The sequence below is a fragment of the Staurois parvus genome, unplaced genomic scaffold (assembly GCF_062004578.1).
Source record: "Staurois parvus isolate SC_StPar_1 unplaced genomic scaffold, SC_StPar_1.0 ptg000068l, whole genome shotgun sequence".
NCBI classification, from domain to species: Eukaryota; Metazoa; Chordata; class Amphibia; order Anura; family Ranidae; genus Staurois; species Staurois parvus.
In genome coordinates, this window is record NW_028317864.1 from 11262619 (window position 1) to 11287382 (window position 24764).

At 44.5% G+C, this 24764-nt stretch overlaps 1 protein-coding gene across 3 annotated transcripts in view; it reads left to right on the forward strand.

Moving 5' to 3' along the window:
- Positions 1-6476: 6476 nt before the first annotated feature.
- IRAK1 (interleukin 1 receptor associated kinase 1) overlaps positions 6477-24764 on the forward strand; it is a 135431-nt gene continuing 117143 nt past the window's right edge. The window contains exon 1 of one of the 3 annotated variants that reach the window (XM_089669166.1): positions 6477-6733. In XM_089669166.1, coding sequence (XP_089525292.1) covers positions 6631-6733 — 103 coding nt within the window. In that variant the 5' untranslated portion in view covers positions 6477-6630. The remainder of the gene's footprint in view (positions 6734-24764) is intronic. The other 2 variants (XM_089669167.1, XM_089669165.1) reach the window with 2 other exon arrangements.

Below are 24764 nucleotides of genomic sequence, written 5' to 3' on the forward strand. Positions count from 1 at the left end.
GTCAGTTCCAGGTTTCACGTGAAGGAAAAAAATGGTAGAACGTGCTGCATTATGCTCATAATGGGATCCATAGTGAATACAACCAGAAAAGACAGGTCATCTCAACACATGCTACTCTCTCTACTTCTGCTCTATTTCTCTGAAAATGTCTTAAATAGTTATTTTTTACTGTTTTTACTGCATTCTGGACATTTGGGAAGGTCTCCTGATGTTATCTTTAACCTCCCTGGCGGTATTCCCGAGTTTAGCTCGGGGTTAAGTTTCAGCACCAAAAGCGGTAACCCCGAGCTACACTCGGGAATACCCTACAGCGCTGCTCCGGAATCCCTCGATCACTTACCTTGTCCTTTGCTCCAGCGATGTCCCCCCTGCAGCGCCCCCGGCCATCTCCTCTGGCCGATGCCGGCATCCGTCTTCTGGGTTCCGTTCCCTGCGAGTGTTGGGACGTACAGGACTTACAGGGGACGGAACCGGCGGGAAATTAAAAAATGTCAAAAAGTGACATTCACTAAATACACTAAAATCACATAGTAAAACATTACTGTATCAAACCATTTCACATACATTTTGTCCCGAGTGCTTTGTCCTGTGCCCTGCCTGCATTTTTACTGTTCTTTCCAAAAAGCATCCCTTTAGGTCAAAAGCAGTTTTAGACCAGCTAGAGAACAGCGATAGTAAATCAGAACCACTTGCAGAATTGAGTGATAATGATTCGTGGGGAAATTCGTCATCAGACACTGAAAACGATTTTGCGACTGAACTCACTCTATTTCAAATTTCAGTGTTTTTGGTTTGATTATATTATTGAATTAAATGTATTATTATTATAGTATTATTTTTTATGATTATTTATTAAATTATAACTCATGATTTCATGTTTCAAATTTTATCATACCCGGGATGTTTACTAGACTCTTGTTCGGACAGATTTCAGTGAGTTATTCCTAAAAATTATAGGCCTACAATAAAAAAACAACATATTTCCATGCAAAAAATGTACCGCTTTGAGCACAGAAATACTGACATAATCAGACCGCTAGGGACCGCTGCGCATAAATGCAGTATGCAAACACGGCTAAACGTTTTTTAAACTACGTTTTCCAGCAGCCAGTTTCCATCGTTCAAAAGTGTTTTCCAAATGTCCCGTGTACATGGAGCCTAACATGAAAAGTGAAGCGTTATGTATTATACCCCTGAGGTCACATGAACATCTAAAATATACATCCACTCCAAATCCCAAATTAAAAAATGCACCAGAGGCACTCATGAACAACCCATGTCAATGCTTTTTGACGCATGATAAAACGCCTGCCTAAAGCTGGCCATACACTATTATATTTTTTTTTGCTCAGCCTGAGGGCTGAAAAAATAATCTAGTAGATATCCCATGCTATACTGCGTGGATAGACATAAATGTCCCACTGTGCCCATTGCCTGTGGTGGCTGTCAGAACAGTGAAGAACAGTGCAGGCGGCGTGCGCCCTAAAATAATCTGCCTTTGATTTTTCAGGTCAAGGATGTCGAGTAAAAGGGCGCTGTCAAAGTCACCCACTAGTCATAATTCAGCAAGCACCAAAGATCCATTATCTCCTGCGCTCAAAGACTCAGATCAAACGGGCGTTAGTAACAAGCAGCGTGTTCATCCGCTGGTGATCAGAGGTTGTGCAGCTCTATCATGAAGCTGGGGAAGCTTGATAAAACTGTAGAAGAAGATGAAAGAAAGAGCGCACAAACCTTGCGCATTACCTCAATAAATAGTGACTAATTTTATTAATAAGGAAATATACTCACAAAGTGATTGTATAACAGGCATAAGTAACCATAATCCACACAGGGTTACAGGTAAATCCAAAAGGGGGGAATGAAGGCTAACGCCTTTAGTGACACTAAACAGGCTGAACTGCTGTAATACTGACACTCAGTGGCTGAATATCTCCTTGCCATGGGAACTCTGCCATACTGAAGTCCCTATTTGCTCAACCCAGCTCTGATGAAGAAGGGAACACCCTTCGAAACGCGTTAGCCTTCATTCCCCCCCCTTTTGGATTTATCTGTAACCGTGTGGATTATGGTTACTTATGCCTGTTATACCATCACTTTGTGAGTATATTTCCTTAATAATAAATTTAGTCACTATTTATTGAGGTAATGCGCAAGGTTTGTGCGCTCTCTTTCATCTTCTTCCATAATTCAGCAAGTTCATTACAATTTGTCTGAAAACTAGGATAGTGTGTAGCCAGCTGAATGCTACAAAAAAACGCACCTCTGTGCACATGCATAGATCTTACTGGGCCTTGAAGCTTTTAAATCTTCATCATAGCCAGGGATTTATCAGTTTTAGGGGACCGTACTAATGGAAGGCACCATATTTCTACAGCGCAGGTTTCGTTAAATTAAAAAAAAAAAAAGTTCCTGTTTTTTGCCCCAGTAGTATGAATCATCCTCAGTCTGGCAGTAATATAAGACAGTATTTACATCCTGCCAATTCTGTCATCAGAAGGATGTGTTTAGTCAGAGACATGACAACCAACACGTTGGGAACGTTTGTTTTATAGATCTCATCTTGAAAATTAATTATGAATTATTTATCTCTGGAGCCAAATACTATATATGTGGTGGGTTTGTAACAAGAAATGGCCAAAGGAGCATAGCACCCCCTTCAGGACAACTTGTGAAATCAGATACTCTGCTGAAATACTGAAATAAACTCTTAGGTCTCGTTTACACTTGACTGCTTTTCCAACTCTTGCCAAACGCCACTACAGCGTTTGACAAGCGTTGGTCCGGCATTTGTGGAGCGTTTTTAACGGTTTAGCGGCGGTTGCTAGGCATTTGCTAAGCGTTAAAAACATCCCACAAATGCCTATAATGAAGCTTGAATGGTGTTAACGCTCTGCAAACGCCCCGCAACCGCGTCGCAACTGCACCGCAAACGCCGGCCGGGCGTTTGTGGAGCAGCACCATAGACTTGAATAGGAGGCTTCAACTCCTCCTGACTCGACCAGAGGCGTCCGTTTTGCCACGACGCGACACTAACGCTCCCGTTTGAACAGCACCATGTGCTGCAATGTGCAGAATTATCCCAGGCGTTTGGGAAACGGTAAAAACGCTTCCCAAATGCCTGTCTGCAGCTTGCTATCAAGGCTAGTGTGAACGTAGCCTTAGTTTGCATTTTAACCACTTGCCTACCGTGCACTTTCACCCCCTTCCTGCCCAGGCCAATTTTTAGCTATCAGTGATATTACTCTTTGAATGACAGGTTTTTTTTAGCTTTCTTTTGGTGGTATTTATTTACCACTGGGGTTTTTATTTTTTGCTAAACAAACTGAAACTGACTGAAAATTTTGAGAAAAAAAGTTTTTTCTTCGTTTCTGTTATAAAATTTTGTAAACAAGTCATTTTTCTCCTTCACTGATGTGCGCTAATGAGGCTGCAGTGATGGGTACTGATAGGCTGCACTGATGGGCACTGACAGGTGGCACTGATGGGCATTGACAGGCATCACTGGTGCGCATTGACAGGCATCACTGATGGGCACTGAAAGGCAGCACTCATATGGCACTGATAGGCGGTACTGACTGGAACTGTTAGGTGACACTGATTGCAATGATAGGCAGCACTGACTGGCACTGATAGGCAGCACTGACTGGCACAGATAGGCAGCAGTGAAAGGCAGCTCTGATGGGCACTGGTATGTGGCATTGATAGGCACTGACAGCTGGCAATTATGGGCAATGACAGGTGGCACTGATGGGGCTACACTGATCATCAGGGCACTGATGATCATTGTACATGTCCCCTCTGAGGAATACCGATTACTGGCTCTCCACTCCTCCTCATCCATGAGAGGATTGCCGATAACCGGCATTTCCTATTTACATGCGATCAGCTGTGATTGGACACAGCTGATCACATGATAGAGCCTATGTCATCGGCTATTTTCTAATTGTTAGTGGGGTCAACTCGATGTTCGTTTTTGACAGCAGTGACGGGGAAATTCGAAGGGGCAGGAAGGAAAACTTTTCTCAATCATGAATTATCAGCCAGTGAATGTGGTTATCGATCAGAAATTACATTCCTTTTAAAATCGAATGTTAAAAACAAAAGACAATTTTCAAACGACATTCGTCCATTCATCAAATGTTCAAAGAATTGCCGTACGACTTTTCTTATGAATATTCTCATCCAGAAATCTACACATGTATGGCCAGCTTGAGGCCTCAAGCACACTGCTGCTCCTAAACTCACATTTGTGGAGCTTCTGGTGTTTTTTGCCAAAGACCCTGATTTCCATTCAATAAGAACCAGTGTCCATGCACGCATGGGCCTTTACCAGAGTTTAGAGGCAGTAAAAGCTCCTCTACTGAATGCAGAAGAGTCGCTTTCAGGAGAAAAGTGTTCTTGCAGAAAAACGCCAGATGCTGCATAAACGCGTGTAAACATGCATTAATGCTAGATCCGCTTAGTGTTCGGGAGTTTTTTTTTCATTTCAATGGCCAGAATAAATTATTTATTCTAGCCAACGAAGTGAATAAATGCCCAACTGCTTGATGCCGGTAAACGATGCTAAGCACAGCACACACCTTTACCAGCTGCCAGAAGGAAATGTCCAGGCCCGTTGTTATCAGTGTCCAGTGTGCATGGACCCTTACTCAGGGGATGTCTTTTTAATTTTTTTAAAGCCCCTTATGAGAATTGAGATGTTGTTGTTGCCATTGGTGAACAAACACCAGGTTCCTTAAAATGTAACTAAAGGCATTTTTTTTTGTTTTGAATAGAATGGAGAGGGATTAGAACACCTATCAGGCTTTTATTACTCTCTGTGTCCCTGTCACTCTCTATTTGTTCTGTTTACCATTATCACCAAGAGTGAAAGAAAATCATACATTTGTCACCAGAACAGGAATAGAGAAGAAATCTTCTAATGGGGACACTAGTTCTGGTGACAGTGTAGAGGGAGTTCTCACTTCCTGTTTTGGCTATGGGAAAGGACGTGAAGGTAAATCTCCCCAATGGGGCACAGATGGCAAAAGACTGACAGGGGTTATAACTCCCCCCATCTGAAATTAAAAAAGTTTTACCTTTAGTTCTGCTTTTAAAATGGTTGTAAACCTCAAACATGAACAAAGCATATCCTTCTATAGTGTGCACTTGTCTCAACAAGAGCACAGTGTCATTTCTGTCTGTTGCCTTCTTCCTCTGCTATCTGCATGAGCCACTTTTCAAGGTTTCCTGACACCAAGAGATAAAAGGTGACAGGGAGGGAGCTCCAGCACACCTCCTATAATTGCCAGCCTCATCTCTGTTTCTGTGTGAAGGGGTGTGTGTTCCTTCCCTTCAGTCATCTCTCACAGAGCTCTGCAGTGTAACTTCAGCTCTCAGCCCCCTGCTATGTGAAAGCTCAGACCAGCTGTATACATTTTGGACTTTGAACAGCTGTAGAGAAGAGAGGGCTACAGATAAACAGGTACAACTTATGTAGGAGGATTTGTTTCATCTCTGTATATCCGCTGAAGATAGTCACTTATACCCCGATCAAATTGTATGCCAATTCGCACCTTATTGTGCGCTATTAGAGCAGTCGTATCGGTGCGGTTCTGACTTGGTTGGAGCCACACCGATTTCTAAACTAGTGCAAGCACTACTTTTGTTGCGATTTGCATAGATATCTGTGTCAGATGTCTTGCAAATCGCAATTGAAATCGGCAGGTCACCTGATTTTGAAATTGGGCGACTTCTCTGTAGGTCGCACGATTTCAAAATCAGTTTTGATGTGACCAGGGGCTTAAAGTTGGAATAAATTACGTATGAAAAAAAACTGGCCCCCCCCCACAAGGTAAAGTCATAATGTGCTATTATGCACTGCATACTAACACATTATGACAGACTTACCTGTGAAACAGAACCCTACAGCGGCGCCCTGTCACCGCTAACGGGGAATCCATCTTACACCCAGTCTTCCTTCCTGGTTTGGCGGCTCTGGCCACTTGAATGGCCAAGCCACGATGATGTTCACGGCTGAGGCACAACTCTCTCAATGGACGACATGCCATCCATTGAGAATGCATTGCCCATGTGCCGGTGACGTTACCAGCTGCTTCACCTGTACACGGTGCATAGATATTTATGGTACCTACCGGTAAGTCTTGAAAGCTATTCATTAGCACTTTGAAAGTATAAGATATACATATTGGTACATGGGAGCGCGGCACTATCTATTTTGAAAATACCGGTAAGTCTTATTATAGTTTTACCTGTAAGTACAAAGCAAAAAAGGAGTCTACTCCTACTTTATCTGGGATTATTTTGTGGGGGGAGGGGGATCAGGCAGAGTGAAGTTCCTCTTCAATACGGGTGTTATACAACATAGTTCCATTGATAAGCCTTGCTGTTCCTTGTTCCTCTGATCGTACACAAGTCCGTCCTGTGGAAAGTCTCCGCTCTCAACTTCCTCCTTCTGTCTCCGGAGGTGCCACACACAAGATGGCCGCCAGGGGCGGACGTTGCCTCCCTCACACAGGCGGGATGGACATGGCTCTGTGTAAAGGGAAGTGATTGGGTGTGATGGAGTTATTCATTAGCTGGACCGTATGAGAGGAGCCGGGCCCGGGGCCCTGTACACCGGACACCATGTCCATAGAGCACGTCTTCCTCTACCACGTCCCCGCCAACGTCATGTACAGCTTCTATGAGGTGATGGACTCTCTGGAGGACTCTGACTGGAAGAAGTTCGGTGAGTGAGAGGAGGGGGAGGGGATAGAATATGGAGATGATGACAAGAGGGGGGAGTGATAGATGACTGAGGAGTGATGAGGGGGTGCAGAGAGACAAATGATTGAGGAGTGACGAGGGGACAGATGACTGAGGAATGACGAGGGCAGATGATGATGAAGGGGTGCTGAGGGACAGATAATGAGTACGAGGTGCTGAGGTACAGATGACTGAGGAGTGACGAGGGACAGATAATGATGAGTACAAGGGAGAGGTGATTGAGGAGTGACGAGGGACAGGTGATTGAGGAGTGACGAGGGACAGGTGATTGAGGAGTGACGAGGGACAGGTGATTGAGGAATGACGAGGGACAGGTGATTGAGGAGTGACGAGGGCAGATAATGATGATGAAGGGGTGCTGAGGGACAGATGATTGATAGGGCAGATGATGAGTGATGAGAGGACAGATGATAATGAGTACGAGGTGCTGAGGTACAGATGACTGAGGAGTGATGAGGGACAGATAATGATGATGAGTACAAGGGACAGGTGATTGAGGAGTGACAAGAGATGGGTGATTGAGAAGGGACAGGTGATTGAGGAGTGACAAGAGATGGGTGATTGAGAAGTGACAGGTGATTGAGGAGTGACAAGAGACGGGTGATTGAGAAGTGACAGGTGATTGAGGAGTGAGAAGTGACAGGTGATTGAGAAGTGACAGGTGATTGAGGAGTGAGAAGTGTGAGGAGTGAGAAGTCACAGGTGATTGAGGAGTGACAAGAGATGGGTGATTGAGGAGTGATGAGGGACAGATGATCGATAGGGCAGATGATGATTGAGGAGTGATGAGGGGACAGATGATGAGTATGAGGTGCTGAGGTACAGATGACTGAGGAGTGACGAGGGACAGGTGATTGAGGAGTGAGGAGGGAGAGATGATTGAGGAGGGACAGGTGACTGAGGAGTGAGGAGGGACAGGTGATTGAGGAGTGAGGAGGGACAGGTGACTGAGGAGTGACGAGGGACAGGTGACTGAGGAGTGACGCGGGACAGATGATTGAGTGACAAGGGGTGATGATTGACAGTAGTTGGGGTGCTGATGGTCATGTGAGTCCTGTCCCATACGGACCAATCAGGGTGACGCCCTCCATCATTGGGGACAGGTGGGGGGCTCCTTTACCAGTGGTGGTGAATGTTCTGTATATTTTTATTCCAATTCATACTCCTGGGGGGGGGATGTTGTGGTGATCGATGAGCAGGGACCATTTTCAGGACTGGTCTGGTGATCTGCAGCTTGTTCTAGTCATTTCTGTTTGATATATTTTGGAAACGTATTACACTGACAGGTGCATGATGAGCCATTTAAAGCAGAACTATGGTCATGAAAAGGTGTTTTTTTTCCTTCCTTCTTCTGTGACTGTATAAATGTGTTTACTGACAGGCAGATTCCACGTATTGCACAGAATAATAAATGCACCCATACTGATTCTGTGGAAATGAAATACTTTTTGCACTGGAACTTGCAGAGTCACTATAGATGAGCCCGGGTGTCAGCTGAAGGTACAGACTTTCATTTATGGGCCTGGAGGAAATATGTACAATGTGTTCACATCACCACACTTGTGCTCCATTGAGAACTACGAGTCCCACGGCTGAGGTGGCGGATGGGATTGGTAGCTTTGCTGTGCCAAATTCAATTAATGACAGGAGTTGGACTGCGGGATTCAGAAAGGGGGTGAGGCAGGACGGCAGGATTCAGAAAGGGGGTGGGGCAAGATTCAGAAAGGGGGCGGGGCAGGACTACTCTATTCAGAAAGGGGGAGGGGCAGGTGGCTGAACATATGATTATATTTACATTACACCCAAAGAGCTTGTTTACACCAGCAATGAAAAGTGATCTGCAATGGGTTGCTTTTCAGAGAGAGGTACAGAAGCGGAGCTCCTTATTGCTAAACAGGGTTTTTAAATGGGAATACCATGCTGCAAGCACAAGCCTAGCCTTGTGGCCCCATTCATATTAAATGCTGGAGTATGAATGCTGCAAAGCCCCCTCCCCATGTACCTTGTGCCATGGGGAACTACACATAGAAAAAAATGTGTGGAGAGATTTCTTTAAATATCTGGTGATCATGCCATTGGTAGGTTCTTCCTCTGACAGGGTGACAACACTATTTCTCCAGCAGTGAAATCCTTTTAGAGTTGTCACACTGTGCATCCCCTGCAGCCACTAAAATGCTGATCAGCATTGTCATCACTAATAACCCTCCTCTTCACTTCACATGCCAAGCTCCTCCCACAGGCATTGTGATTGACAGTGTAGTGCTAGTCACCTTACCCGTAATAAAGAATGAAGGTGTCTCTTCAGGGTGCCTACATGGAGTGACATAGGGTGCCTCCTGGATCATACATTATTATAGGTACTTGTATAGCGCCGACAATTTACATAGTACTTTACCTACAGTACATTCACAGTAGTTGCTGCCCCCAAGAAGCTTACAGTCTAAGGTCCAAATCTCACATGCTTACACATACAAGGGCCAATTCAGGCAGATGCCAGTCAACCTGGCAGCAAGGCGAGGAAACCAGAGTACCCAGAGGTAACCCATGCAAGCTCAGGGAGAACATGTAAACTATGCAGGCACAAAGGAGTATTTACTTCAGGGACCAGGTAAGTAAAGGAGAATGTGTATGCTGGAGAAGAGTGAGGTTAAGGGCCCTTTCACACAGGCATTCAGTCTGGATCCGTCTGTCAATTTTCAGGAGGGGTCCATACTGAACTTCAATGTATGTTTATGGGCAGGCAGATGTAAACAGATGATCATCCGTTTACATCTGTGTCCATTCAGGTCTTTTTTTTTTAATGGAACAAGGCTACGTCCTTTTCTCTTTAGACAGATACAGCGGGTAAAATAAGTTTTGAACACGTCACCATTTTTCTTAGTAAATAAATTTCAAAAGCTGCTATTGACATTAACTTTTTGCCACATGTTCGTAACAACCCATACAATCCAAATCAAAACAAACAAGTTCAGAAATTAAGTTATGTGCAATAAAATGGTTTGACACAGGGAAAAAGTACTGAACACATGAAGAAATGGAGGCACAAAAAGTCATGGAAAGCCAAGACACCCGCAGTAATCCTGTCCCTTGTCAGTGCAAATTAATATCAGCTGGTTCAGTGTCAACTGATCGCCTATAAAAAGGTGTCTCATTATCAAGATGTCACACAAGCAACATGTCATGGGTAAATGAAAAGAGCTCTCTCAAGACCTTCGCAACATTATTGTTGCAAAAGATACTGATGGCATTGGTTACAGAAGGATTTCTACACTTCTGAATGTTCCAGTGAGCACTGTTGGGGCCATAATCCGGAAGTGGAAAGAACATCATTTCACCATAAACCGGCCACGACCAGGTGCTCCTCTCAAGATTTCTGAAAATAATTATCAGAAGAGTTGTCCAAGAGCCAAAGACCACTTGTGGAGAGCTTCAAAAAGACCTGGAATTAGCAGGTACAATTGTTTTAAAAAAAAAAAAAAAAAAACCCAATAATTAATGCGCTCAGCTGCCATGGCCTGTATGCACGCAAGACTCCATTGCTGACGAAAAACACGCATCTGGTGTTTGCTATGAAAATTTTAAAAAATGATTTATTATACTCCAGCCTATTTATCCGTCGGTCTCCGCGGAGTGTGGGCACTGCTCGCACTCTCCAGCTGCTTTTGGTCCTATTTTCTGGTACTGCCCTGTGGCTCAGTCCTTTTGGACCGAGGTACTCGCGTTTATGAAGTGAGTGCGGGCCCTTCCCGAACCACTGACAGTATCAGTGTGTCTGGTGGACGGGGTGGCTCCAACTAGGGCACAATGAACCCTTCTGAATATCCTCTTGTTTTTCACCCGTAAGGCTATAATTCTTCACTGGAAACAACCTCTGGCACCGACCCTTTCCTACTGGAAGGGTCTAGTTATAATATGGCATCATTTTAAGTCCACGTATCTAAGCAGGGGGTGCCCCAGAAAATTCAACAAGGTTTGGCAGTGCCTGAGCTTTCCTGAGCCATGACCCGCCCACTAATAAATTGCTTCCTTGTTGCATTAGTGCTATCTATTTATACAATGGTTTATGATGGACTCTGGATATTTCCACTTCTTATACATTGACCTGATGAGACATTGCCCGGTACTGAGCTGATGTGCTTTTGAAACGCAGCTCTGATTAGTCCTTTATAATATGACTGTATACACTGCTCAAATAAATTAAAGGAAGACTTATTAATCAGAGTCTAGCATCAAGTCAGTGAAACTCCTGGGATATTGATCTGATCAGTTAAGTAGCAGAGGGGGTTGTTCATCCGTTTCAGCTGCTTTGGTGTTAATGAATGAGACAAACCCCAAAACAGGAATGGTTTTACAGGTGGAGGCCACTGACATTTTTTTCCATACTCCTCTTTTCTAACTGTTTTTCACTAGTTTTGCATTTGGCTATGGTCTTTGTCACTTCTGGTAGCATGAGGCCATACTTGGACCCTACAGAGGTTGTACAGGCAGTCTAACTCCTCCAGGATGGCACATCAATACATGCCATTGCCAGAAGGTTTGCTGTGTCTCCCAGCACAGTCTCAAGAGCATGGAGGAGATTCCAGGAGACAGGCAATTACTCTCGGAGAGCTGGACAGGGCCGTGGAAGGTCATTAACCCATCAGCAGGACCGGTATCTGCTCCTTTGTGCAAGGATGAGCACTGCCAGAGCCCTACATAATGACCTCCAGCAGGCCACTGATGTGAATGTCTCTGACCAAACAATCAGAAACAGACTTCATGAGGGTGGCCTGAGGTCCCGACGTCCTCTAGTGGGCCCTGTGCTCACTGCCTGGCACCATAAAGCTTGATTGGCATTTGCCATTTAACACCAGAATTGGCAGGTCCACCACTGGAGCCCTGTGCTTTTCACAGATGAGAGCAGGTTTACCCTGAGCACATGTGACAGACCTGAAAGGAGCTGGAGAATCCGTGGAGAACGTTCTGCTGCCTGTAACATGGTTCAGCATGACCGTTTTGGTGGTGGGTCAGTGATGGTCTGGGGAGGCATATCCATGGAGGGACGCACAGACCTCTACAGGCTAGACAATGGCACCCTGACTGCCATTAGGTATTGGGATGAAATCCTTGGACTCTTTGTCAGACCCTACACTGGTGTACTGGGTCCTGGGTTCCTCCTGGTGCACGACATAGCTTGGCATCTTGTGACGAGAGTATGCAGGCAGTTCCTGGAGGATGAAGGAATTGATACCACTGAATGGCCCCCACGCTCGCCTGACCTAAATCCAATAGAACACCTCTGGGTTATCATGTCTCGGTCCATCCGACGTAGCCAGGTTGCACCTCAGACTGTCCAGGAGCTCAGTGATGAATTCATTCCTCTGTAGGCCGATAATTTTCATTTTCATCAAACGATGGGGCATCCTTGCGTTCCACAATTATCCATAGGTCACAGTCCGTATCTGTATAGATATCCAGCATGATATTTTTCCCCATTGAGATCCGTGCTTTCAAAGTTACATAGTTAGTTTGGCTGAAAAAAGACAAAAGTCCATCCAGTTCAACCAAAAAAAAATCAAGTTATAATCCTACACCCACAGTTGATGCAGAGGAAGGAAAAAAAACTGTGAGAGGGAATTTACAGGAACAAACAATACAGAAGCAGCATATAATCACAAAGGTAAAATTAAGATAAAACCAAGAGACTGACATTGCAAAGCCCTTTCGCACAGGCATTCCAATCAGGTTCGCCTGTCAGTTTTTCAGGCAGACTTGATCAGATGGTTTATGTATCTCAATGGACCAGTGGGTGTAAACTGACTTGTGTCCGTTTACACACGCATCCGATCCACTAAAAAGAAACTGAAGGGGATTCGTTCCATTACCATCTAGTGGATCAGATCTGAGGGCAGTTGGGTGTAAACGGACAACCGATCTGTTTACACCAGGTTGCCTATAGAGCAGAGTGGGCCCAGCCTATGTCTGCTCTGCATAAACTGAACGGACACGGACATATCATCTGCTCCACTCTGCTCTGTTTAGCAGGGGATCAATGGATAGATCCCTTGCTGGGCAAAGCGGATCTGCCCTGTGTAAAAAAAACACAACAAAACCCAGGGCCCAATGATCCATTACAAGTGGATGTTTTATATGAATATCCTGTAGGCCACGCGTCTTGAGATGTTTAGTAAAGGCCAGACCTTTATGAGGTAACTATGTGGCAACCCACAAGCTCTCCCTCAGGGGACAGAGTACCCAATGTTGAGGATTGTACAGAATGGTACCAGTCAGACTTCAATGAAAAACAAAAGGTTCAGCCGGATGGAAAATCTCCCCATCATATGATGCATCAGATCGACATGAAAATAAGTATATGCAGGTGACGTCTCATGAATGCTATAAAGGTGCACTGAAAGAAGCAAAGGGAGGTAGGCCAAAATGTTTATATGTTTATAATCTGTATGTATGTCGCTCACCTACTGGTTGTCCAATGGCAGGGTTCACTCAGGATCCAGAAGAATAGGCTTAGTGATAACTTTAGCAAAATGGGGATGCTCAGAGGGGTGGTATGTGACGGGAGTGACTTTTGGGGGTGGGGGGACCCCTGTTGTTCCTCTTATGTGTAACCCACCCTGTGCCTTTTAGGGGTACAGGCTGGTCTGTCCTGAAATTGTGTATTGGTGTGGGGGTTGTTCATTTTTCACTGCCACATGCTGCATCCCATTCTATTGTCTTGCTTGCCAGCAAACTATTATGGGATGTATGTGTCCCTGTATTGTCTGCTGCCAAGTGGTGTATCCCATTGTTCTATTGTGTGTCTTGGTTTGTTGGAGGGTGTTTCCTGCAGCCCTTCCCACTGATGGGAGGGCCTGCTGATGGGTTTCCTGTTCCTGGTTGTATTTCCCCGCCCTGTGTATATATCTTTTGTGTTTGTGTAAAAATAAAGCAGTTGACTTCCTGTCTTAAGAGAGTCTGGTGCTGTCTATTTCCTGTATGGTCAGCGGTGGTGTCCGTGGATCTATGTTCGGACAGGGAAGCGAGAGTCTAACGGAAATATCCTAGCGTAGTCGGGGTCCGGTTCCGTTACAGGGTATATCTACATCGCTGGATTATTGTAAACAGCACTAATGGGGGACTAGGACAGCAGACTTAGAGGAATAATGCTAAAAGGGGATTGGGGACATGCTATAGGAGTTGTTGGAGAATGGTGACATGCTATAGGAGTAGTTGGAGACTGGGGACATGCTATAGGACATGTTGGAGAATGGGGACACGCTATAGGACATGTTGGAGAATGGGGACACGCTATAGGACATGTTGGAGAATGGGGACACGCTATAGGACATGTTGGAGAATGGGGACATGCAATAGGACATGTTGGAGAATGGGGACATGCAATAGGACATGTTGGAGAATGGGGACATGCTATAGGACATGTTGGAGAATGGGAACATGCTATAGGACATGTTGGAGAATGGGGACATGCTATAGGACATGTTGGAGAATGGGGATATGCTATAGGACATGTTGGAGAATGGGGACATGCTATAGGACATGTTGGAGAATGGGGACATGCTATAGGACATGTTGGAGAATGGGGACATGCTATAGGACATGTTGGAGAATGGGGACATGCTATAGGACATGTTGGAGAATGGGGACATGCTATAGGACATGGAGAATGGGGACATGCTATAGGACATGTTGGAGAATGGGGACAGGCTATAGGAGTTGTTGGAGACTGGGGACATCATATAGGAGTTGTAGACTGGGGACAAGCTATAGGAGTTGTTGGAGACTGGGGACATCATATAGGAGTTGTAGAATGGGGACATGCTATAGGACATGTTGGAGAATGGGGACAGGCTATAGGAGTTGTTGGAGACTGGGGACATCATATAGGAGTTGTAGACTGGGGACAGGCTATAGAGTTGTTGGTGTAATGCCCTCCTAGTGTGGCTGCTAGGTAAATCTAGTTTTGGTTCCATTTTAGTCAGTGGTGTGGTGGTTGATTGTTCTGGTCTGCTCAGGATTCCTAGGCTGAGAGTTTGACTGCTTCCTTCAGCCTCTGTAATATTTATCATGCCCTGGCCATTTCCTGGAGGGGAGCGTTCAGAAGGATTCTCCAAAAGAAGAGTCACTGTGGTAACTTGAACAAAATGGGGCTGCTCAGCGGAAGCATATCCACATTGCTGGATTATCAATCCCCGTACCTATAAACAGCGCCAATGGGTACCTGGACAGTGTACTTGTGACAGTGGGGAATAAAACAATGCTTTAGAAGGTGTATAAAAACTTAGCTGAATCGGTGATACTGGAGTTAATTCCTACCCATGGTTAGGTTTTACCTGAAACATATGTCAGTTCACAACAACAAAAGTCACAACTTATTGTGAAACTCTAAAAGGTGTAATTACTAGTCATCCATCTCTTCAGTAACTGTTATCAAAACCATGTAGAGCATTAAATCTGGGAGTAGTGTGTACTGACTGTGGAACTAAGAGGGGTGGTGTGAGCTGGGAATGTTGTGATGGGTATAGTCACACTAGGCACGGATGCCTTGTACTGTGCCCACAGTGTCTCCCTTCACCATATATGATCACCATGTATAATACATAAGGGGGGATGTGATCTCCATGTATAATACATAAGGGGGGATATGATCTCCATGTATAATACATAAGGGGGGATATGATCTCCATGTATAATACATAAGGGGGGATATGATCTCCATGTATAATACATAAGGGGGGGATATGATCTCCATGTATAATACATAAGGGGGGATATGATCACCATGTATAATACATAAGGGGGTATATGATCACCATGTATAATACATAAGGGGGGATATGATCTCCATGTATAATACATAAGGGGGGGGATATGATCTCCATGTATAATACATAAGGGGGGATATGATCTCCATGTATAATACATAAGGGGGATATGATCTCCATGTATAATACATAAGGGGGATATAATCTCCATGTATAATACATAAGGGGGGATGTGATCTCCATGTATAATACATAAGGGGGGGATGTGATCTCCATGTATAATACATAAGGGGGGATATGATCTCCATGTATAATACATAAGGGGGGGATATGATCTCCATGTATAATACATAAGGGGGGATATGATCTCCATGTATAATACATAAGGGGGATATAATCTCCATGTATAATACATAAGGGGGGATGTGATCTCCATGTATAATACATAAGGGGGGATGTGATCTCCATGTATAATACATAAGGGGGGGATGTGATCTCCATGTATAATACATAAGGGGGGATATGATCACCATGTATAATACATAAGGGGGGATATAATCTCCATGTATAATACATAAGGGGGGATATGATCTCCATGTATAATACATAAGGGGGGGGGGATATGATCTCCATGTATAATACATAAGGGGGGGGATATGATCTCCATGTATAATACATAAGGGGGGGATATGATCTCCATGTATAATACATAAGGGGGGATATGATCTCCATGTATAATACATAAGGGGGATATGATCTCCATGTATAATACATAAGGGGGGATATGATCTCCATATATAATACATAAGGGGGGATATGATCTCCATGTATAATACATAAGGGGGATATGATCTCCATGTATAATACATAAGGGGGGATATGATCTCCATGTATAATACATAAGGGGGGGGGGATATGATCTCCATGTACAATACATAAGGGGGGGGGGATATGATCTCCATGTACAATACATAAGGGGGGGGGGATATGATCTCCATGTATAATACATAAGGGGGGATATGATCTCCATGTATAATACATCAGTGTAGAACTATTCACCCTGAGGTCATCAGAGGACAAGGGGGCACTCTTTACATCTGGAGGAAAATAAATTTAATCTCCAAACACGGAAAGGTTTCTTCACAGTAAGAGCTGTGAAAATGTGGAATAGACTCCCTCAAGAGTTGGTTCTGGCCAGCTCAGTGGATTGCTGTAGGAAAGTCCTGGATTCTTTCTTGGTTACACAGAATATAACTGGATATAACATTTATAGGTAAAGTTGATCCAGGGAATATCTGATTGCCTCTCAGGGGATCAGGAAGGAATTTTTTCCCCTGCAGGAGAAAATTGGATCGTGCTTTGCTGTTTTTTATTTTTTCCTCCTGGATCAACTGTGGGTATAGGATTATAACTTTTTTTTTTTTTTTTTTTTTTATTTGTTGAACTGGATGGACATTTTGTCTTTTTTCAGCCAGACTAACTATGTAGTAAGACACCACTCTGGAGGAATGAGCCATGACACAGCAGACAGCAGCATTGTCAGTATTGCGGGAGTGGGAGTGTTAAATGTATTAGCAGATTTGAATAAAGTAACAAATTGAAGCTAAGCTCCAGTTCACACCTTATCAGTTGCAGCAAACAGCTTTTTTTCCTTTTTGAGATAAAGGTTTTACATGAATAAATAAAAGCTGATCATTGTAAGCACCTCTGCCAGTGCTGAATGGTCTCATCCATGTAAACTAATACATTCTGCTGGAGAACTTGAGCTTCTAAAAAAACAACAGACTTACTGGCTGAATCACTAGATACAGATAGAAAGCCTAAAGAAAGGAAACTAATGCAGCCATCACAGCTATGAATTGGTAAGCTGCAATATAAGAAATGTTTGCTTTTAGTAACCCTGCTGTGATTTTGCACAGGTACATTACTGGTTTTCTTTAACCACTTTGCGCTGGCCGTATGCCTATATGCGGCCTCTCGGCGGGTGGGCCTTTAATGCCAAGCAGCCGCATATATGCAGCCCTGTATAAACAACTTACCATGCTGAGAGCACGCTTCCTGCACATTAGCAGGCGGGATTGGTCAGTTCCCAATGCATGCTTGCCATCAGGAGCTTCCGACTATGTGACAGCCAATCACAGAGGTCACATGACCTGAATGCTTGCTTCCGCCTCCCGGCATTTAGAAGCTTTAAAGGGCACCAAGGGGTTAAAAAATATGTAAACCCAACATTTCATATTCTTGTTGTGTGCCTGCTCTACAGGAAGTCCCCAGGTTACAAAGATAACCTACAGAAACTAAGCTGAATTTGTATGTAAGTTGGAACAGGTCATTTTTTTTTTTTTTTTTTTTTGGATAGCATAGGGAAGGGTTAACGCCCCTGTAATATTTGTTTTGCCTCACTTTCACCTCACTTTCTGACTTTCCCTTCCTAGGGGTAGATTTCCTCTCACTTCCTGTTGTCCCCCTCAGTTTGTAAGTATGAGTCATCTGTAAGTCGGATGTATGTAACTTAGGGACTGCCTGTATGAGGAAGGAAAAAAAATAATATATATATAAATATGGGTTGTAATTGTATTTTATAATGTTTTTATACATTTCTGTTCTAGACTGAATTGTTTCTATTCTAATTCTAAACTGAATTGTTTGTTTCACTAGGTGAGGGTTCAGGCTAATAATAGAACACTTGAAATGCATTTTATTTCTAAATGCACATGAAAGCAAACCTCAGAGATCAATCTTGAAAATCCTGGTATTCTGCAGGTTCCAGTAATAGATTAGTAGATCACATACCTGCAGAACATTGTTTCACCATTTCCTGTGTCGGACATATTTAGCAGATATTTGACATTCCAATCTCCGACTGATACTGCTAATGCCATGCAACACTGAACTCTGGTTTACCTAATCTGATTTACCAGCACAAGCTGCTTTTACAAGTTTTCTGAGCAGAGCTGCTGTTTGTCTTGAAGCACTAGGCAGGAGGAGCCACCTGCATCCTAGCATCCCAGAGCACTAGGCAGGAGGAGCCACCTGCGTCCTAGCATCCCAGAGCACTAGGCAGGAGGAGCCACCTGCGTCCTAGCATCCCAGAGCACTAGGCAGGAGGAGCCACCTGCGTCCTAGCCTCCCAGAGCACTAGGCAGGAGGAGCCACCTGCATACTAGCATCCCAGAGCACTAGGCAGGAGGAGCCACCTGCGTCCTAGCATCCCAGAGCACTAGGCAGGAGGAGCCACCTGCATCCTAGCATCCCATAGGATTAGGCAGGAGGAGCCACCTGCATACTAGCAAACTAGGACACTGGGAGGCGAATATTATGGTGAATGTTAGCACAAACAAGACATGAATGAAGAGTAAGATTTTACATAAGATCTTGCAGAGAAAAGTCATAAGTCCTTATAAACCTTCATCTTCCAAGTCAAACACTTAAACACACAAAGTATCAGTGCCTACTAATGCCCTCCCAATATGCTCCTATCTATGCTCACTTGCTGCCTTCCCACTTTATCAGAACCCTTCCTCTGCAGCTTGAACATCTGAGTATGGGGAAGCATTTGCTCACCAACCCCCCCTCCAATGTAACAGTGCTTAGACCTGAGTGGTCAGTCGCCAGGCTAGAACCCTGTTGCATAGGGGAGCCAATGACATGATCCCACCATCCACCCTGGCAAATGCCAACACCGAAGCTGACCTAGCAGTGGGAAGCGGTGAGAGAGTGTGGGTAGATAAGTACATGGCTGGGGTGACGGTCTGTAAGGCGATAATGTCACATTGCCGCTCACAGGAAGTTAGGATACGTCCTCCTAATGGAGCTCCAGAGAGCAGGAAAAAACAGACAGGTTCTAACCCTCCCCACTTCTATCCAGGACTGAGAATAATGTTTTGGCTGGACATACAATTGAAGCAAATTGCAACTACTTTCTGTGCAAAGATACCTAAAGGTATATCCCATGATATCAATATAACATTTACGAAATCTGTGCTTTAAAACACAGGCAGTTTCATCCTTGTTACCTTTACACAAATAATAACTACTGGTATGTTGAGCTACTTTATCCTTTATCCAGTTGCTAATTTTGTTAATGGTCAGCTGAACAGGAATTTTGAAAAAAGAAACAATATTTTTGACTTTTTGCTATTAACCGCTAGCCTACAGGGCACTTACAGTTGCAAGAAAAAATATGTGAACCCCTTGGGATTACGTGGAGTTTTGCATGAATTGGGCATAAAATGTGCTCTGAACGTCATCTAAGTCACAACAATAGAAGAACACAGTCTGCTGAACATAATACTACACAAACATTAGATGTTGCCATGGTTTAATTGCACATAACATGAACCATTCACAGTGCAGGGAGGAAAAAGTATGTGAGGCCCTAGCTTAATGACTTCTCCCAGAGCTAATTGGAGCCAGGAGTGAGCCAACCTTGACTCCAATCAGTGTGATGATATTGGATGTGTTGCTGACAGCTGTCCTGCCCTTAAAAAACACACACCTGTTTTGGGTTTACTGGTTTCAAAAAGCACTGTCTGATGTGAACCATGCCTCGCAGAAAAGAGCTCTCAGAAGACCTACGATCAAGAATTGTTGACTTGCATGAAGCTGGAAAAGGTTACAAAAGTATCTCCAAAAGCCTTGATGTTCATGTGTCCACGGTAAGACAGACTGTCTACAAATGGAGAAAGTTTAGCACTGTTGCTACTCTCCCTAGGCGTGGTCATCCTGTAAAAATGACTGAAAGAGCACAGCGCAGAATGCTGCATGAGGTAAAGAAGAATCCCAGAGTGTCAGCTAAAGACCTACAGAAATCTCTGGCACATGCTAACATTTTTGTTGACACATCTACAATAAGGAAAACATTAAACAAGAATGGAGTACATGGGAGGACACCACGGAGGAAGCCATTGCTGTCCAAAAAGAATATTGCAGCACGTTTGAAGTTTGCAAAAGAGCACCTGGATGTTCCACAGCACTACTGGCAAAATATACTGTGGACAGATGAAGCCAAGATTGAGTTGTTTGGGAAGAACACACAACACTATGTGTGGAGAAAAAAAGGCACAGCACACCAACATCAAAACCTCATCCCCACTGTAAAACATGGCGGAGGGAGCATCATGGTTTGGGGCTGATTTGCTGCCTCAGGGCCTGGACGGATTGTTGTCATTGATGGGAAAATGAATTCCAGAGTGTATCAAGACATTTTGCAGAAAAACATACGACCATCTGTCCGCCAACTGAAGCTTCGCAGAGGATGGGTGATGCAACAGGACAATGACCCAAAGCATACAAGTAATTCAACAAAACAATGGCTGCAACAGCACAGAATACGCCTTCTGGAGTAGTCCCAGTCAGAGTCCTGACCTCAACCCGATTGAAATGCTGTGGCATGACCTTAAGAGAGCGATTCACACCAGACATCCCAAGAATATTGCTACACTGAAACAGTTTTGTGAAGAGGAGTGGTCCAAAATTACTCCAGATCGTTGTGCAGGTCTGATCTGCAACTACAGGAAACGTTTGGTTGAGGTTATTGCTGCCAAAGGGGGGTCAACCAGGTATTAAGTCCAAAGGTTCACATACTTTTTCCTCCCTGCACTGTGAATGTTTACATGTTATGTGCAATTAAACCATGGCAACATCTAATGTTTGTGTAGTATTATGTTCAGTAGACTGTGTTCTTCTATTGTTGTGACTTAGATGATGTTCAGAGCACATTTTATGCCCAATTCATGCAAAACTCCACGTAATCCCAAGGGGTTCACATACTTTTTCTTGCAACTGTATACCCCCTTCCTGCCCAGGCCAATTTCCAACTTTCAGCGCTGTCACGCTTTGAATGACAATTGCGCGGTCAAACAACACTGTACCCATATGAAATTTTTATCATTTTTGTGTGACAGAGCTTTCTTTTGGTGGTATTTAATCACCTCGGGGTTTTTTATTTTTTCTTAAACCAAAAACCACTGAAAATTTTGAAAAAAAAATGTTTTTTCTTAGTTTTTGGTATAAAATTTTGTAAATGAGTGATTTTTCTCCTTCACTGATGTGTGCTAATGAGGCTGCAGTGATGGGCACTGATAGGCTGCAGTGATGGGCACTGATAAGCTGCAGTGATGGGGCACTGGTACGCGGCACTGATGGGGCACTGGTACGCGGCACTGATGGGGCACTGGTAGGCGGCACTGATACATGGCACTGATAGGTGGCACTGATTGGCATTGATGGGTGACACTGAAAGGCAGCTCAGATGGGCACTGATATGTGGGATTGACGTGCACTGGTGTGCACTGATATGTGGCATTGATGGACACTGGCACGAGGCACTGACATAAGGCACTGATGGACACTAACAGGTGGCACTGCTGGGGCCACACTGATCATCAGGGCACACTGATCATCAGTGCCCTGATGATCAGTGTGCATGTCTCCTCCGCGGAAAGCCGATTACCGGCTCTCCTCTCCTCTGTCAGCGTGACAGCTCGAGAGGAGAGAAATGCCGATAACCGGCATTTCCCTGTTTACATGTGATCAGCTGTGATTGGACACAGCTGATCACATGACTGAGCCGACATCTTCGGCTCTTTCCGTGATCGTTGATCCGCTGTGTCCGAGGGACACAGCGCACCGTCGATCGCCGCGCTGCGCACTCCCTGAGCCGCGCATGCGCAGTGAGAATGGGAGGACGTCATGACGTCTTCCCAGAACGAGAGAACCACCTTGCGCCCGTAATATTAATATATGGCGGGCAGGAGGTGGTTAAACATGTCCAGTAAAAAAATTGGTTTACGTGAAAATTCTAGTGTCTACAAATGGTGGTATATATACTGGAATTTTTTAATTTTAATAAATTTTGTTTTTATGCTAGTAATGGCAGCGATCAGCGACTTATAGCGGGACTGCCAATGGCGTGCGCCCCTACCCGGGAAATGAAAATCACGTTTATATATACACACGTGATTTTGCTCAGCTCTGCCGCTCTGTAGCAGTAATCGTACTATAGGCCGGCGGGCAAGCAGTTAAAGCAATCCCAGTTTGGAAGTTTGTTTACATTGGCTATCTCTGAGCCTGTTGACTGCATTACTGCAGACAATTCTATGAGCTGTCTATACTAACTGAAGGAGAAGCAAGCACTTCTCTGGGTTGAGGTCTGCACTGCTATTAATTTTAACCACTTGCCCTCCAGAGGATTTACCCCCAAGCCCCCCCCCCCCCCTTCCTGACCAGGCCATTTTTTGTGATATGGCGCTGCGTTACTTTAACTGACAATTGTGCGGTCATGCAACACTGCGCCCAAATGAAAAGTGTTTTCATATACAATCAATATATACATTTGATTTGCGTATATATTGATTGTATATGAAAACACTTTTTTGGGATTTGGATATTTTATTTCTACATGCTTATGCATGTTTTGCACTTTTCATGCGTTTCCTTGAGTTTAATTTTGGACATATCACTATTTAATCTGATTTGGGCTAAGTTTATATATTTGTTTACACCATCACTTTGGATTCTAACTTTGGTTGTATACACAATTATACCATACAATCAGTATTGGTAAATCTGAAATTACCAACTTTTGAATGGTTCAACATTCACTGTGTACACTTTGCATCCATGTAGGATCAGTTCACTGTTTATGGTTTTGTTGCACATTGTGTCACCTTTATACACTTTTTCATTTATATGTTCATTTATATCAGTGGTTCTCAACCTTTCTAATGCCGCGACCCCTTAATACAGTTCCTCATGTTGTGGCGACCCCCAACCATAAAATTATTTTCGCTGCTACTTCATAACTGTAATTTTGCAGTGGGAGGACTAGCGCCCCATCACTGATGTCAGTGGGATGAATAGTGTCCCATCATTGGTGTCAGTGGGAGGAATAGTGTCCCATCGTTGGTATCAGTGGGAGGAATAGTGCCCCATCATTGGTATCAGTGGGAGGAATAGTGCCCCATCATTGATATCAGTGGGAGGAATAGTGCCCCATCATTGGTATCAGTGGGAGGAATAGTGCCCCATCATTGGTATCAGTGGCAGGAATAGTGCCCCATCACTGGTGTCAGTGGGAGGAATAGTGCCCCATCATTGATATCAGTGGGAGGAATAGTGCCCCATCATTGGTATCAGTGGGAGGAATAGTGCCCCATCAGTGGTATCAGTGGGAGGAATAGTACCCCATCATTGGTGTCAGTGGGAGGAATAGTGCCCCATCATTGATGTCAGTGTGGTGGAGGGGGGAATAGTGCCCCATCATTGGGGTCAGAGGGGGGAATAGTGACCCATCATTGGTGTCAGTGGGGGGGGGGGGAATAGTGTCCCATCGTTGGTGTCGGTGGGAGGAGGAATAGTGCCCCATTCTTGGTGTCAGTGGGGGGAGGAATAGTGCCCCATCGTTGGTGTCAGTGGGAGGAATAGTGCCCCATCGTTGGTGTCAGTGGGGGGAGGAATAATGCCCCATCGTTGGTATTAGTGACACAAATTATGGGGCACTATCCCTTCCAGTGACACCAATGATACTTACCTTGCTGACTCCTGCTCCAGCCTGGGCTCGCTCTCTCCCTCTCCCATCTACAGCCTGCATACCTGGCTGCAGCAGCAAAATTGCACTTACCTGTCAGCTGTCTTCCTTCTCTGGCCTCTCTCTTCACTCGCTCCTGCAGCTCCCTCGATCTTCTTTGATCTACGCGCGCTGCCGCTTGGCTCCTCCTCTCCAAGCTCCACCTCCTCGCCGGTGATTGGCCGCCTGTGTGCCTCTCCTGAGCAACAGTTCCGGTGGCCAATCAGAAGCGAGGAGGCGGAGCTGTTGAGTGATCCCGGAGGTGTGGCCAGGTGACAGGGGCAGCATATCCTCCCCCCACTGACACCACACATTGCCTGAGACAGGAGCGGTGTCTCAGTTCCTAAGACCATCGGAAATATGTGTTTTCCGATGGTCTTAGGCGACCCCTGTGAAATGGTCGTTCGACCCCCAAAGGGGTCGCGACCCCCAGGTTGAGAACCGCTGATTTATATAGTCTTAATATCAATATTATCACCAGAGTAGCGCTGCATCACTTCCGTATTTTTAAAAGTCACATATCGGTGCAACAGTTTGTCAAGTTCGAAGTTTTAATAAAAGGTATACTAAAAGTATACTAAAGTTAATTTTAGTGCACACAAATGCAGTATATTACCTTATTTTTAGTCAAATATAAAAGATAAGGTTGCACTGAGTAAATCTAC